Genomic DNA, 17,758 nt, shown 5'->3' with positions numbered 1-17,758 from the left:
TAATTATAAGTCACAATTTAGAAGATTAAATATATTCCTTGAAAACTTCTTCAATTTGCTGTTTAAAATCAACCAGAGGCGAGGCTCCGAGACGGGGGGTAGGGGATGTAGTGCCATGCCATTTTTCAAGTACCCCTAAAGTGCATCATTTTACATTAGAATAGAGCCCCCTTTCTTCTTCATATAGTAGGATGGCAAGTGAAGGTCGTGAGTCCATGCAACAAATACTACCACCTCGTAAATTATTCATGAATCAATATTTTCTTCTTCATATAAGTGCCCTTTACCATGCACCTCTGATAACTGCCCCCTTTCCCTCTGAAAGTTGTCCCTATTCAAATATTAGAGATGCCCTTTTCCTTTGTAAGAAGTGCCCCTTCCTCTCTTAATAATTGCCCCTTTTCATATCTGTAAGGGGTCCTTTTATTTGTTGGCACGTGTCCCCCTTTCCTTTCAAATCAGTGCCTTCCTTTAAATAAATGCTTTTCCTATCACTATAAAATGTGCCCTAATTTAAAGCGACTAAAATCAGCTTAATTTCCCCCAAAATCGAGCATAACTGATATACTTATGTGGCGTGGAAAGACGAAATCTTTTTCTTTGGCGACCCGTCACATTTGCCTGCATGTCTTGCTCTAATCAATTATATTTTCCCTCCGTCTTCTCTTGCTCTCTTTTATTTTCCTTTTTATATCACATTCTTACTTTCATTCAGATTTTAATATTCTCTTTAGATTAACCTTCAGGGGAGGCAACCGGTTGATAGCCCCACTTCAACAAACCTGCACGCCTTCAAAAATTGTTTCAAAATTCTAGTTTCATTCGAAACTCACTGGAGACTATAATTTGATATTGAGGGCTTAGTAAGTCTTAAATTTAGTTAATCTTTTAAAACTACATTCACTTGTTTTATCGTGTTTAGTTGTTTTAAGTTGCTTTTTTTGGTACGATATCATTCTGACATGAAGCGATAAAGCCGTGCCGGTCTTTGTCGCTTCATGTCGGTAGAGCAGCGGTCTCGATCACAGTGACCCGGGTTCGAAACCAAGGCGATACACTAAAGCCCTTTGGTAAGGCATTAATCCTCATTACCAGGTCCCTCATTACCAGGTCCCTAAAGCCGTCGGCCGTCTGGTTGCTTACTTACAAGCATGTATGCTTTCTTAGCAGTCAGCCCGGCAGTCAGGTATTAAAAACAAAAACACCACCATTCATTCATAACTCTACGTCAAAAAAGCAAATGACGCATTGTACGTAATTAAATCCCACTGCACACGCGCCATGTGATAGTGACGTTGTACAAAAATGATCACAGGGTGGATCATGGGCAGTGCAAACGATGCTTCTAATAACTGCCTCCACGGGCGCGGGGCGCCGTGATAACGCAATCAAAGTGACATTTCATGAAAAAGGAGACTGACACCTGGGCCCGTGTTCAATAAACTTCTTAAGCATGAAATGTTTTTAAAAAAGCTTTAACAAAAGAAAATTCTGCTAAAATGAAATAAAAATTGAATATGAAGGGCCCATATAACGAACGTTCACTCGAGTCCAAATCTATAAGGTTGAACAGCGGATTAGCTGTTGTAAGACAAACAAGACAGGAAAGTTTTCTGTCTTTTGTCTAATCGACTACGTATGTGTTCCGAATTTGTGCGATTGGTGTTGAATGTATTATGTTTGGACTGTTTTATTCGTGTGTACGATTAGCATTCGTAACTCCTTGTTAAATCACTAGGGCTCTACGAACCAAACACGACAAACGACACATCTACACGTAGGCGCGACATGCTAGACGACAAACGACAACATTACGCGTAGGTGCGACTTGCTAGACGACAAAATAATGACAAAACAACACGTAGGCGCGACATGCTAGATGAAAAACGAAAAAAATCAGGTTCACACCATGCACGATATTCGCTTAAAGGTCGTGCGCTAAAAGGTCGTGCAGTTGTGGTGTCGTGTCGTTTTGTCGTGTGTCGTGTTTAGGGTTCCAAAATACAGATTAATAGTAAAACGGAAACCTAAACTTTTTCATATACATGACCTAACAATCTAAACTGTTAAAATATCTTAGGCCTGCTTTGTGTATCAATTACTTTGACGGTACGTAGGCCTATGTCGATACTAAGGAGCAAAAACTGCTTATGGATTAAGGATAATCCCTTTCTGCTAAATTCCACTTTATTGTCTCGAGCTATATATAGGCATATTGTAAGCTTTAAGAAATACTGCTTAATGATGGCTCTACAATAAAAGATCAAAATGAATCGAAAAAAGTATAAGAATCCTTCAGACAGAACTTGAGTGTGTCAAAGGATTTTTAATCGCGCACCAGCGTTTAATTGTTATTAGTAAAGCTTAAATTATTAAATTATTAAAGCTTATTAAAAAAAATCCACTAATATGATAGAATTGTAAGCTATCATTTTTCCACTAATAGGATTAAAGGTCTGCCTAACTCCAACAGAAATAAACAAATACATTTGACTGCCATTCAAAATGTAAAAAAAGCTAAGCAGGCCTTTTTCTTCAAGCACTTGCTAATTAGTCCTCTCAGTTAGAAATTGTCGTTATTAATGCATACAAAGAAGTACGTATTTATACAGTACAGACATTTGAAAAAGTTGATACGAGAGCACCATTTAAAGATTTAGTGGAGTTCTGTTCATGTGAAATCGATCAGAAATAGTTGATCATATACCATATTCATAAGCATTGGTGAGTACTGCAATTAAGGTTCTGGAATCATCAAATGTCAGATAAGAAAGTTGGCCCAGTCTCGGTAAAAGTAACAAGCACAGTACACAGAAAGATGGGACTACACAAGCATGTGGCATAAAAATGAGGCCCACATTTATAAGTTTTTACATGTCGTATTTAGAATATGAAGGCATTTGAAAGGCCAGGCTTTTCAAGGAACATTTTTCCTCTGATGTTCTTCTACACTTGCATAATAACAATGAAAACGCTCACAAATTGTTTTACACCTCTCCCCTGAACTCAACCTTCACTTATAAGTGAAGGAAAAGATACGTTTAATCAGCAACACATTCCATAAATATTGATATTTTTTTGTCGAAGTTAAAGTTCCTTTCCAGTCGGAAGGAAATCATTAGAAAGGACAATGCAAGTCAATAATCATCTTTTGAAGATACAGCTTTTTTAAATAACATGATATTCCAACGTTAGGATATGGTAGCTCATTCAATGTGGACATTCTTGTTTTAAAGACTTAAAAAAGGTCAGGAACTTTGAACGCAGAAGTTATACTTTGTGACCTTATAACCTGCACATAATATCCAAATTATCTTGATTGTGTAAGGCCATTACGATTTAGTAGATTTTTTTGTATTTTGTTATCAGAGTTGAATAACGTATTACTTAATTCAAACAAAATATGAAAAAACATATAACGTCAACAAACCCTATATAGTTTGTCATTATATGAGAGATTTTCTTTTGTTATGTTTTCTTTTTTCTTTTCTCTGGATATGCCATCAGAATCGTATGAATTACCCAGACGGGATTGGTGGATTTAACTTGCAGTTGATGTCTTACTGAAATTTGTTACTTATATGTTGCTATTTTACTCATATTTCACGTAAATGCTATTAATGTCAGCTCATCTAGTCGTTGTTTGACACGTTAATGATGGTAAGGGAACAAAGGGTGATCTCCAAACTATTTTCACCCCTCCCCACCGGCCCAAAAATCCTAGATCCACCTGTGTACATGGTTGTTATGGGAAATAAGCATTTATACAACATAAATTGCTCATAAACCAAAGATTAACATTTCAATGATGGTAAGGGGACAAAGGGACTATCACAGAAACGAACAATGATTTTAATCAACAAATTCCATTGGCAGATCGTGGGGAAATCATTTGAAATTGGAATAGGCTTTTTGTGATTTTCTCTTCCCAAATTTGATAAAATCTTGCTTTTAAACCAAAGATTTATTACCTTCACAATTTCATGGTGTTTTGCCTACCTCCCCAATTGAAGGCGTTTACACGTATGTGCGTGTGTGCGTGTGTATGTGTTATATTCTCTCGAAAGGATTGAGTCTGATTGGTGGCCATGCGACATCACAAACTCAAAGCTCAATCAGGCTGTTAATAGAACCAGAATAAAATTATCCTTGTAGAGACCCCCCCCCCCTTTTTTTTTTTTTTTTGGTGCCCGTCTCCAACTTTAACATACCCCCGCCGCCTCTGGTTGAAAGGTCTACTTTATTCGAGGTCGAAGCGGGTGCGCATGCGCGTGTGTGTACGGTCACGTACGCCTTTCGTGCATAATATTTGCATATGCGTAAAAGTGGTGGTGTGTGCGTGTGTGTGTGTGTGTGCGTTGTGTGTGCGCGTGCGCGCGCACGTGTGTGTGTATGGGTGTGTGGGTGTGTATGTGGGTGATGATGGGTGACGTTAATTTTGAGTCGGTGGTGCGGACACACGGATGATCGTTTTACAAGTTACATATAAAGTGAGCGATATGAAGTTCGATCAGTTTCCATGCAGCGATGCACACTAGCCTGACAATTCCACATCAACTCTAGATCTCTCCAGACATTTCTTCACATTTCCAAAGGTAAGATCTATCTTAATATGAATACTTCTATCATGCTTATTTCAAGGCCCTCTTATTCTTCAATACAAGGATAATATATCAAGTTGTAAGTTTATTATTAACCAGATCACGTACATTTAATACTGAAAGAGATAATTCAGCACTGACAGAATCTTTTGTAAGAAGTTGCTCGACTCTGGCATTTTGTTTTTTCTGACATTAATGGTTTAAAATATGTGATGAAATATCCGTCAATAACAATTATTTACTTTCTCACACAAAAATCAAAGTAAGGTCTGTAAAACGTTTTATTTTGGCAGCCAGTCCTTACAATTCCTTTATTCAGCTTTCCTTTTCGTATTTATTTCTCTCTCATTTCATTCATTGAATAATCATTTTCCATAATGATTCAGTAGATTAATAATACTTCATTGAACATTTATAGATTTTAACTGTATTTTCAATATCTTCTCTGATTAGATTACATAATTCTAGGTCAGATTTTATTGTTTAGTCTTTTTCGCCCTTCATAGTTAATGAACCGTTGGAATACGATTCATGAACCCATACGGAATTATGAAAAAACGATATAATTTTAACCGTTGTCATCTATAAAGGCTAATATTTATACTAGGTAGTCAAAACTTAATTTGTGTATAAAATGGCTGTTTTTGTTGTTCTTATTTTACCATTTTGTATTTGTCAGGCAGGTTCTTCTCGTTGCACATGTTTTCGTAGTACAAAATACGTCCATTCGTCACCATTTTCGATAAAAGCATTAACATATCGCGCTGTGGATGGAAAAGAAATTTCCAATATAGTTCATTGATTCAGCGAAACATCACAAGAGAAAAATCATGAAGAAATTAGTCCAACAAAGTACGGCACGAATAATGCTTCGCCTCATCTTGCTCTCTCTGGTCATGGTAGCTAATTCATCCGAACATACAACGTCCGAAACCCCATTGATCCATCCATCTGATTCAGAGGGTCTATCTGAGACACCGCAAACTTTGAAAAGGAGTTCAGTCAATATCCTAACTACATCATCCGCAGTCGCCACCGAAACGAATACCGGGGCTTCCTCCCAACCATCAAAAACAAGTGATGTAATGCATACGGGCGCATCCAGTTCTGATGGTTCTGATCAGTTACAAACCATTCATGAATTCGTAAGCGAGTTTACCAATGTCACAATTGTCCAACCATCCACAGAATCGGTCGCCCGGCTTGATACAACCATATGGGTGTGGCGATTCTCGTGGACATGGGTGACTATCCTTCAGTTAATCATTTCATTGATCGGTATTCTAGGAAACCTCCTGGTTGTCGTTGTAATGAGAGTTCGTAGGTCCACTACTAATTCTACAGACATTTTTGTAGGAGCTCTAGCCTTTTCAGACTTGTTGACATCATTATTCAATATTCCTATTCCAAGGGCACTCCAAGTGCCTGATAACATTTTGGGAGCGTGTTATTGCCGACTGGTACAGACTAGTTGCCTGATATGGATCTGTGTCGTTTCTTCGAGCTATATCCTGGTAGGTGCCTCTTTTGAGCGCTTAGCAGCAGTTGTCTATCCTCTACGCATCAAGGACATCTTCACAAACCGCAGGGTTTATATCTTTATCATAATAGCATGGTTGTTTTCATTTGTATCATGTTCCTACTACTTACTGTCATTCTTATTTCAAGGTGATCTTTTGTCCCGAATCTATTGTGTACCCACCAATTCCGATACTTCTTTATTAATAATAATTAATTCGTTCAATTTCGCCATACGTCTGATGGTTCCTACTGTTCTGATGATGGTTTCCCAGACAGCAATGGCCATCTTACTGCATCTACAATCTATTCGATTGCGGCAAGCCATGTCTTGCGGTTCTAAGCAGTCCTATCATATCCTGGCCAGGAATCGTGTCATCAAAATCATGTTGGTAGTGGTCATCATCTTTATTCTATCCTGGTCTCCAAGTCAGATCGCGTTTGTGGTTGTCTCTTTCAGAGGAACGGCTAAAGCCTATGTGAGCAGCAGCGTCCGCCAGATTCTTAACTTGATAACCTTTATCAACTCGTCCATCAACCCTTTTATCTACGCAGCTCACTATCCCAAATTTCGTTCTGCTATAAAAGAAATCTGTTTGGGTAAAACACAGAAAAACGTACCGTTGTTTGGTATGGAGACCATCCGAACCCCCAATCACGAGTTAAGCACAGATGGTCATGCCTAATCGGTTATGGGTCGAAAGCATGGGTGTCGATACTTACGTAATACCTATTCATCAGGGGGGGGGATGAATGAATAGATCATCCCCCCCCCCCCTGATGAATAGATATCAGTTACGGATCGACACCCATGGTCGAAAGATATGTTTTTTGTAAAAAAATACTAAAATCATTCGTCTCAAAAAATAAAGGTAGTGTATCCCTTTTGCAGCCTACATCGAATTTTGTAGAATTTTGAAGGAATTATGAATATGTCACGTGTATCTATATCTGTGAAATTTAAACGTTAGCGGTGTCCTAATATTCAAATTATGCAAGGAAACCTGTTTACTTTCTAGACTTTAGTGTCAGACACTATTGAGTGACTGACTGGCTACATAAAATGAGCTGTAAAGGGTACATGAGAATTATCCACATCAATAAACCACTTCTTGTAATGGACAAAATTAAGCTGATAAAATGTAATCTTTGCGCAGCACAAAACGTTCGACCACTCGGTATAAGGCTCTGAAAATCAGACTATTTAATTAAACGAGCGTGCTCGCTAAATGCCATTTGACAACTAACGGTCATTATTTTCCCACAAAAAGACATTTTCAAGCCCTTCTGTTTTGAGGGAAATTCTAAATTGGCATTCATTCATGCATCAGATCTTTTGTCTTCTTTGTGCATCGTCAACGAAGCGGATTTAATTCTTTTGTCAACTCCGTTTGTTGCTACGACAGGCAGCAAGTGAGAATGAATTCGTTTAATCAAATTATGGAAACGCAAGCATTACTTTAAACTACCAGAACTTTGTTATTCCGGGTTCATTTTTCCTGATTGAGGTGTCATGCTAAGGGGCAGAAAATGAACTTTCTGGAAATGTGATTTTCTCTTTGAAATTCAGAAAATAGATTATTAATGTATGGCCTTATTAAATCAATTCTTGACAATTTTTTGTTAATCAGGGGCTTTTTCGCAAATCCCCCCCCCCCCTCCGCGACTTAAACGTTCAGATTTCAAACTGTCGCACTGGTATTAATTATTGAAGTTTATTTATTTATTTATCTATTAATTTATTTATCTATCTATTTATTCATTTGTATATATTTTTTTATTTATTCATCTGTTTATGTATTTATTTATTTATTTATTTATCTATTTATTTATTCATTTATTTATTTATTCATTTATCTATTTATTAGCCTATAAGAACTGACCAACAGGCACAGGCTGTAGGAGTTAGTAAACTATAATAATGAATGTACACTATTTACAATATATAAAATAATATTAATATAATGTAGGCCTACAAAGATGATTACAAAGAGATAAGGAAGGAGGGATAAGGATACAGAGGGAGGTAGCAGAGGAGAAGGAGAGACCGAGAGAGACCGAGAGAGAAAAAGTGAGAAAGAGAGAGAGAGAGAGGGTATGGAGAGAGAGAGAGGGGAGAGGGAGGGACTATGAAAATAAAAAGTGGTAGAAAGATAAAGGGTGTTGAGAAATAGAGCCGATAGTGATAACGACAGACAGAGAGAAAGAGAAATAGAAAAGTAGACGATAGACTGATATACATGCAGTGTATGCAACATTCACAAATATAATAAAGTTTGATTCTTAAAGGGGAGGTCCACCCTCGTATTAAGTAGATATTAATAAAGTAGAACAAATAGAGTACACGTCTATTCAGTGAAAGCAGGAGAAGAGTCTCATTGTTTCCAAATAATTTCAATTTATATATTTATTTATGAAGGAATAGCTCTTGTTAACAGATAGCTTTAGTTACAATGTAAACAATAAATGATACATGTGGGGTACGTTGTGGGGTTTTAGTACAATTGCAAATGGGGGATTTCCTGTTAAGATAAATCAAGTCATTTTGTCTTATTGGATATTACTTGGATTGATCACAAATTCAAAATTTCATAACTTTCGTATACTCTTTTCTCAAATTGTAATCACACTTTCCTTGATACCTTCTCTTATTTGTGTGTACATCAATCAAGCCAACCTGAAGCTAGAGTTTACTTACAAATCTAGTTGGTACATCAAAATGTGTAACTATAAGGTACTGTTGACGCAGGAATTAATTTAAGATGATATTGTGTTCATGTACTTATGTAAAGAACAAAATAGGTACCGTCATTTATAATATGTGTTTGGTATATTGATTGCGCTTATAAATCCAACCCATTTAAAAATCATGTTAAACATGATTTTTAAATGGGTTGGAATTTATGTATATTAATAAAGTTTACTTATAAACGTAGATTTGATATTTAATTGTTTATTTTCCACTCGTGTTGTTATCTTCAGAATGTATAGTATTTTGTAGTGTTGACGCAGGAATTATTTTTAAAGATGATATTGTGTTTATGTACTTTTGTCGAGAACAATGCATTTACCGTTGTTTATAATTATTGTGTGCGGTATAGAACAAACGCATTAAAGGATTTTTTTCTGTATTAGTTTGAATTTATGTATATTAATAAAGTTCACTAATTAAATTTAGATTTAATGTTCAATTGCTTATTTCTCCATATTTTTACCCCCTGAATCCCTTACATGAAATATCACAAATGTCAATTACAAGGTTAATTTTTAATACCATTATTGAACTTTGATAACAATAATACAAAATCACAATTGATTCACAAATGACATTATACTGTCTTTCGAATCATATATACGATAACTTAATAAAAAAGGCCTAAGTGATTGACTTTATCTGTCTTGAAGACTATTGTTCTCGTGGGTTTTCGGTCTTGTGGGATGTAGCATTTGGCAATTCCCATTTCATTTTGAAAACGAAAGATTCTTTCCTAACTAGGCTAGTCAGACAAAACCTCCCTGCACTAACGAAGGACTGGATACAATGTGTTAGGTGTGTTTGTGCGTGTGTGTATGTGTGATTCGCTTTTAATAGCCATGTGTGTATTAACAGTAAAAGAGAGGGAGAAAGAGAGAGAGAGAGAGAGAGAGAGATCAGAAAGAAGGAACGTGTGTATACAGAGTCGCTTACCCAAAACATTTAAAAAACAATTCTCTAACTCACATTATTCACCCAATTTAGCAAGAGTGATTGTCAAATGAAATGAGATAATCCTTTATTAATTTTGTGTCCAATTTCATCATCTACACATATAATTTGTATTCACTTTTGTTAACATTTCGATGTTGACTCTGTTTGAAGTTCGTGCCCATGATGATAATCATAATTTATTTTGGAATATGATACAAATAACAACACGAACAACAACGACAAGTACTGTAATAGTAATAATAGTTAGACTATAGTAACGACGACAATAATACATAATGTCTGGCCTAATGATGAAATAATAGGACTAATGTGATGATGGTGACAGAGAGGTGCTTTTAATGATAACAATTTAGGTTATGTAACGTTTTTCATTTTCCCACTTTGGCAGGTCAAAAGGAAATGTGTGCGTGTATGCCTGTGTGAGTGCCAATGATCTCTATGGAAATGTTAGCGTTTGCTGCAAAGTCAACACTGATCTCTTTACGGCTTTCAGTATCCTCTCTCTTTCGCTCTCTTTCTCTCTCTCTCTCTCTCTCTCTCTCTCATCCCAACTTTTGTTAATTCACACTTTCCTTACTATCCTGTCGCCTTCTCCCTCCCTCCCCCTCTCTCTCTCTCTCTCTCTCATCCCAACTGTCGTTAATTCATACATTCCTTCCTATTCTGTCGCCTTCTCCCTCCCTAGTTCCCTCTCTCTCTCTTTCTCCCTCTTTCTATGCCTATCCCTTATGTTTCCTTATTGTTTCCATTCCTTTCAGTCTCTCAACCGGTGTCTCTCTCTATATTTTTCTGACTTATCTTAATGTCTGAGTTTGACCATCTTGCCAAAATGCATATATAAATTTGTCTCGTTAGGCGTCATGAATCGTTATGTTCATCGCACATTCATCCTAGACAATATTAGGTCTCAACTCTATTGTGACAATCATTCCACATAATGGGGTTTGGCTCAATAACTTCTGATTTAAAGCCTCAGGAAATATGCCACATGTATGAGGAGAAAGGCAGCAATTCTGACCTATATTGCATGTATTCTTTTGATTTTTTACGAACATTTTCATGTTAACAATGTAGCAATATTGTGGTTTACACCCAGTAAAAGTTATAAAAGTTAGTGTAGCAATATAAGAAAATGTTTTGATAGTTGCCAATTTGAAGAACAGTATCATATAAATTTAGCTCTACTTATAAATCCTGTCTCTAAATGGATAAAAGGTTGTGATAGTTAGACGAAATACAAAACAAGAAGGTTTTGAACTCTTATATATCTCATGGACAGGCGCGTACGCAGGATTTTTTTCAAGGGGGGGGGGGGGTGTTTAACATTTATAAATCGGGTCGAAAATTTTGCAACGACTCAGCCAGCCGCTGAATAAGCGGGGGGGGGGGGGGGGGGGGGGGGGGGGGGAAGAGGACACTTTTTTTTTTTTTTTTTGGTCTCGAAATTTGAAATTTTGACATTTTCCTCCGTTGGGGGGTGGGTAAGGTCAGCTTTTATAGGTCAGCCATATGAATACTTTTTTTTATTTTTTTTAATAAAAAAATAAAAAATAAAACAAAAAAAATAAAGGGGGGGGGGTTTAGGGGGGTTATGGGGGGTTTACACACAGAAAAATACCAAAGGGGGGGGGTTAAACCCCCCCCCCCCCCTGTGTACGCGCCTGCTCATGGTTACTATCTTTTCCCATTTATTGATACAGCTCATCCGCTATTCTACTACCAATTACACCTGTTTACTAATTTAATGATTATATTATTAAAGAAAGGATTCTCGTGAAAATTCCATCATATATATCAAGTGCGTATACAATTCGATCAACATCACAGCAGAATTTCTGGCTGTACACCCTGTTAACGTAATATATCTTGAAACCGATACTTCCTAGCATTAGTTTCATAACTCAAACAATTCCGTATACTTATAATGTTGAGCAATAATGACAATCAACACTTTAAGAGTGTTCAGTTGTTCAGTCAATGATTGTTCGTCTTTTAAGTTATGCAATAATTGTGTTGTACGGAAATATTATTATATTATATAATTGTTGTACAAACACGCAATAAGCCTAGCTTTTAAATTCTGAAAAAATTCTCAAACCACGAAGATATCTATGGTTTTCTTTGAAGGCGTCACTGTGCAACACCCTCTAACACCAAAAGTGATTAACAGTAAATTCTGTTTTGCCCCCTCCCCCCCCAAAAAGCCCCCCCCCCCCTCCAAAAAAAGGGAAGACAAGCAGTAAAGGAGTAAAGATGTTTTGTATTTTTAACCAAAAAGAACATAACAATATTAAAAACCTGAATTAATTCACATATGAAATTCCATTCAAAGAAAAGGAAAGTTAACAGGAATTAAATTATCCAAACTTTCTGCATGCCACCTATATTTACAATAAAGGTTTTTGTAATAGCGATACGCGCATATCGTGGAAATATTGTGAGAGAATGGAAAAGCGTGTGTGTTTTTTGTTATAGGGGTGAGAAGACATGTGCCCCTAAACGCTGGCGTACTGATGAGGGGGGGGGGGGGTTATTTTTATTTGATACCAGTGATTTACAAATGTTGCTGAACTTGATTTTCCGGTATTTTTTCTTATTTTTTTTGTAACTCATACCGTTTCATGCGTTTGTTGGAAAATTAGAAATTCCCAAATTTACAGTCGGGCGGAAAATATGCTTATTTAGAAGCCTTCATGTCACGGCCTGCCGAACGGCTGGGTTCGGGGGCTCGAGCCCCCTCACTTTTTGAAAAAAATTATGTCACAGAGAAAAAGAAAGAATAAGAGAGAAATGACAAATGAGGTATCAAAATATGCTCATCTGACCGTAATTACATACCTTAAACCCATGAGCCTCCGGGGGCTCTGCCCTTGGACTCCCCGTCAATTAGTGACCTGAAAGTGTCAGCAATAAGGTATCTAAATATTATGCTTATCTCATCATAATTTAATGCCTAAAACCCCTGATCTTTGGGGGCTCAGGCCCTGGACCCCACGCCAATTTACGCTCTACCTGATCGTTAATGCTCCACTTTGAAAAACGTTTCGCGGGACCTGCATGTAACGTGTAAGAGTGGTGGTGATGCAGATTTTTTTTCTGACCCCCCCCCCCCCTTCCAAAAGTTTTTGCTCATAACGCCACTGCCCCTGTAAGATGAGCCCCCTGGAATGTTTGCCCCCCCCTATCCTAAACTGCTTCTGGCGCGCCTGAGAAGGGGGCTTTCATAGGGAATTTGGGGCACCAATCTTTAGGCTACTAGATCAGCGTTTCTCAACCTTTATAGTCACGGCACCCTTTTGGGAGGTTTGAGGTTTCAGCGGCACAACCCCGTCCAAACGAGTACCCCCCCCCCCCCCCGGTATATTGATTTCGTGAGAAGACAGTGAAGGGCTTCTTGTCCGAAATGTTAGTACCCGGATCACAAATTCTTATAATTTTAGTCTTCAATATACAAGATAAAATGTAAAAATTATATATTCGGTCATCTCGTTGCTAGGAATCATCTCGTTAAATAAATTTTGCGAGAAATGAAGCCAACTAACGTGTGAGTCAAAAAAAAAAAGTTTACTCCTAGAAAATTGCTAATTATTAAAAAAAAAAATGTCTTCATGTATTGTATTGTATTGTATTTATTAAACTTCAATGATGTACATCAATATTCTGTTTATAGACATATAATCACTTTACAATGTAATGTAACAATCAATATTCTGTTTGGTAACATATACATCATATAAGTTAATTTACAATGCAGTGTTTATAGCAAAACAGAAGGAAAATTATATCCAGCAGGGACGAGGAGGCGGGCGATATACCATTTAACGACCAAAAAAAAAAGGGGGGGGGGGGAAATTGCGCTTTGTTGTGAGTGACAAACTGAAAACAAGCCCCTCTGTGTAAAGATGGCTCTGAGCACCTCATTTTTAAGTTTCGTTCAGACACCCCCTCCAAACAAACAAAACCCGCCGTTGTTAATTTTTGATTTTTACATTTGAAAAGAATGACAACTGACGGTGCAACTCAAATGAGGCGCTTATTAAATGATCTCTCAATTAACTTTTTTAGGGTTTTTCAGGCATTAAAATGGAACGAATTTCGTTTCCAGGCCTTTTGGCATCCGTTTACTTTTCATCGGGGTTTTCTCTGGCCCTGAACTTTCTTTTATGAGTGCAGGAGTTTACCCCTACATCCTAAGGCAATTTCTGCCCGATCGCATACGTTTAAGCCTGCGAGAGGGGCACCATTTTTAGGAAGATGGAGTGAATCTCATTTATTTTGTTAGGATTTTTCATGCATTTAAATGCATTTCCAGGCCGCCCTTTTGGCATCCGTTTACTTTTCCTCGGGGTTTTCTCTGGCCCTGGAAATTCTACTATGCTTGATGGGGTATACTCCCTACAGTGTAAGGCAATTTCTGCCCGATCGCATACGTTTAAGCATGCGGGAGGGGCTCCATTCTTTAGGAAGATGGACTGAATCTCAATTAATTTTTTTAGTGTTTTTCATGCATTAAAATGGAGCGAATTTCGTTTCCAAGCCGAATTTTTGGCATCATTTTACTTTTCATCTGGGGTTTCCCTGGCCCTGGAAATTCTACTATGCCTGATGGGGTAAACAGTCTATAATAAGGCCCTTGGTTGGGTCCAGGAGACAGAACCCCCGGAAGCCCAGGGGTTTTAGGTTTTTTAATTACAGTCAGATGAGCATCCAGGGGCCCACCTTAAGGCCCTGACATGAAGGCTTCTAAATAAGCATATTTTTGCCCGACTGTAAATTTGGGTAGTTGTAGTTTTCCAATAAACACATATACAATTATAATTTATAACAAAAATTGAGAAAAATTAATGGAAAATCATGTCATTTTAGCAACATTTGTAAATCACTGGAGGCATCGAATTAGAGATAAACCACGTTTGAATTTTATTGGGGGGGGGGGGGGCTCATTTCTCTCTCACCCATATAATCAAAACACACACGCTTTCCCATCCTCTCACAATATTTTCACAATATACGCGTATCGCTATTACCAAATCCTCCGTTTATGAATATAGGGGCACGCGGAATGTTTAGGAAATTTAAACCTTTTTCCTTTTCTTTAAATGGATTTAATTTTTTTTTTTTTAATTCAATTCATGTTTCATCATTTTTTTTTCTTTTTGGTTAAAAAATACAAATCATTTTTTACTTCTTTACTGCTGATTTTTTTCGGAGGGCACGGTGGTGGTTTTTCTGGAGGGGGGGGGGGGCTAAAAATATTTTTTTTCTCCCCAATTTTGTCGTTTGGAGGGGGGGGGGTCAACTGAAGACTTTACGTTTTACCATAACAGTGTCTGTAGCATAGAACATAAATGAAGAGTACAAAGCACATAATTATATTACTTGTGTAAACACACTTTATTTATCACCGCAATTATGTAATCAAAATTGATATCACCAACTGGAATAATAACGGTAGCCAGAGAGGGTTGTATATAAGTTGCATACTAAGTATAAATTAATAACATTAATTAATAATTTGGCGATTTCTGTTTGAAATACAGCCCTCCTCTTAAAGATATAGACCGGTAGTGGAAAAATTGCTGTTCAAGGGTTTTGGGTGCAAAATATCCATTTAATATTGACTTGACAGAGGTTTATATTGGAATACTTCAACCTAAATTCGCAAAAACGCAGAAACATGTGCCCAAATATTCAATGTTGAAGTGCATTTGTCATATCTATCCAGTCCGGATCGATATGATAATTTACCAAATATATCAATTAGTAGGCAGTTTCCCGGCAAAATTTGTTTAATTATTTCTTACATTGTACTACCCTTATATAACTTTTATTACTGTAACATACTTTTTATTGTATTATTCTATTATTGCAAATTATGTCCTGAAGTATGTTAAACTTTAAATTATGTGTATTTTACTTTCTCTCTTGAATTGCTTGAAGGTCGTATGCCCACAATTATACAATCTCCACACAACTGCGCCTGAAGTGTCATTTTTGACAGACATGGCGCATTATAAATGTTCACTATTATCTATTATTTATTATTATTAGTCAAAACACATCTTTCACATGATGGGTAATAAGAGCTTCCATTTCATTTTTTGAGAGGAGGGGGGGGGGGGTGTTTCCAAAACTGGTCTTTACCTTTAATTTATATTTTTCGGGGGTGGGGGGGGGGTAGGGAGGTTGGCGGCTGTCACAGTTTCGATGAGCTTCCGTTGTCATGGATGAAATGAGAGTGACGTTGATTGTACGATGACGATGTGTTGTTCCACAAGTTTCACTAGACGTTACCCAAGAGTATGGCGGGTGGAGGGGAGGGAGGGGGGCGGGGGCGGGAGTAGGGAGGTTGGCGGTTGTTACAGTTTCGATGAGCTTCCGTTGTCATGGATGAAATGAGAGTGACGTTGATTGTACGATGACGATGTGTTGTTCCACAAGTTCCACTAGACGTTAGCAATTACTCCGCCGATGCCTTTTAATAAAATTGTAAAAATAACACACATGAAAACGACGTAGTTAATCAGCACAATATTAACTGTTACATGAAACGTGGGGGTCTGCGCTTGAATAATGATAATGATAATAATGATACAGCGTGCATGAACATGGGAAAGATAATCATAGGAGAGCTCCCAACTGGTCAGCTAAAGGTTCTTAATTAGGCTCAGCCTCAGGAGGGCGATAATATTCATGACATTACGTTGAGGGCCACCGTTCGTTACACATTATAATAATACATTATTATGAAAACAATTGTATCTTTACTTTTTTTTCTCGTTAGACGTCATCATTTTGTTTTATTACATCGTTTTTTGTTTTGCGTGGTAGCTTTACGAGCCTACTGATATGGGTATGGTGCGGAAGATAGTAATAATAATAACAATTACATTTAATTTTTATACAGCGCTTAATACAAATGTCTCTAAGCGCTTTACAAATATACTATTACCCCGGTCATTGGATTCAGTGCCTTCCCGCACACACTGTGTGCACAATCTACACTCCCTGGGGAGCATTCCAGCCGGGCGTCACTTGACGCTCACAAGCTGTTTGACCAACAATGACGGCCGGAGAGTAGCAAGTGCAGGTTAATATCTTGCCAAAGGATATAAGTGCCGTGTCGGGATTCGAACCCTCGACCTTCGCATCTCCATGCCTTTTATTTTCTCGTCCTTTCCTCTTCTCATTTTCTCTCCTTTCTGGCCTTTTCTGGATTTGTCTACATTCTGACTACTCAGTGAGATGAGTGGGGCACGTCCACCCCTACCCCGTGGCTTAAGAAATGGTAACATATAATAATGTTGAGCTAACAGTACATTATAAGTAATTCAAGGTAAAACTTACTTTTTGCACTGAAGTAGGATCGCAACCCTCCGGCCGAGCATTACAACCCTGTTGCTCGAGGACAGTGGTGTCCTTATCTCCAGATTCAACTAAATATAATAACATGATGATATAAAGGTAATCAGCAATACCATATATTGGTCGAATGTGTATCGTCGAGTAACGGGACATGTATCTTTGGGCGAAATTCTGATAGATTTATTATTTCCTAAATAATAAACAACTGTATTCTTTAATGTTTTATTCAACTGACATCTTCGGCTGGTTCGGTAGATTTTATACATTTTGTTTAAACGTTGCGCTATGGACTACAAGGTTTAGGATAAACACTAAAAGATTAGAACATACAAAATTAAGTACAAAACTCTGACATAAATACGTTAAATACGCTGATTATTTGTATCCAATTGTAGTAATATACAATTATGCTGTTCCTTCAAGTCTGGGTTTCAATAAAAAATTTAAAAAATGAAAAAGAATTCTCGGTGATACAGGTTTTGAAACCTTTTTAGAATTTGAGTGGTGAAATCATCCTCTTTCCTATACAAAAATGGGTTGCCATTATTGCAATTGATCACTACGA

The 17,758-nt window shown here is 37.3% G+C and overlaps 1 protein-coding gene across 1 annotated transcript; it reads left to right on the top strand.

Annotated features, from left to right (window-relative positions):
* Positions 1-191: 191 nt before the first annotated feature.
* On the top strand, positions 192-6,811 carry LOC115929855 (gastrin/cholecystokinin type B receptor-like). Its single transcript, XM_030999929.1, has 3 exons — positions 192-207; positions 586-670; positions 5,875-6,811. Exons 1-3 carry the CDS (start codon positions 192-194, stop codon positions 6,803-6,805), a joined length of 1,032 nt encoding a protein of 343 aa, XP_030855789.1. The 3' UTR covers positions 6,806-6,811.
* Positions 6,812-17,758: the final 10,947 nt, after the last annotated feature.

The sequence above is a fragment of the Strongylocentrotus purpuratus genome, unplaced genomic scaffold (assembly GCF_000002235.5).
Source record: "Strongylocentrotus purpuratus isolate Spur 01 unplaced genomic scaffold, Spur_5.0 spur5_scaffold_6, whole genome shotgun sequence".
Classification (NCBI taxonomy): domain Eukaryota; kingdom Metazoa; phylum Echinodermata; class Echinoidea; order Camarodonta; family Strongylocentrotidae; genus Strongylocentrotus; species Strongylocentrotus purpuratus.
The sequence above is the reverse complement of the archived record's forward strand: the minus strand, read 5'-3'. Positions and strand labels throughout refer to the sequence as shown.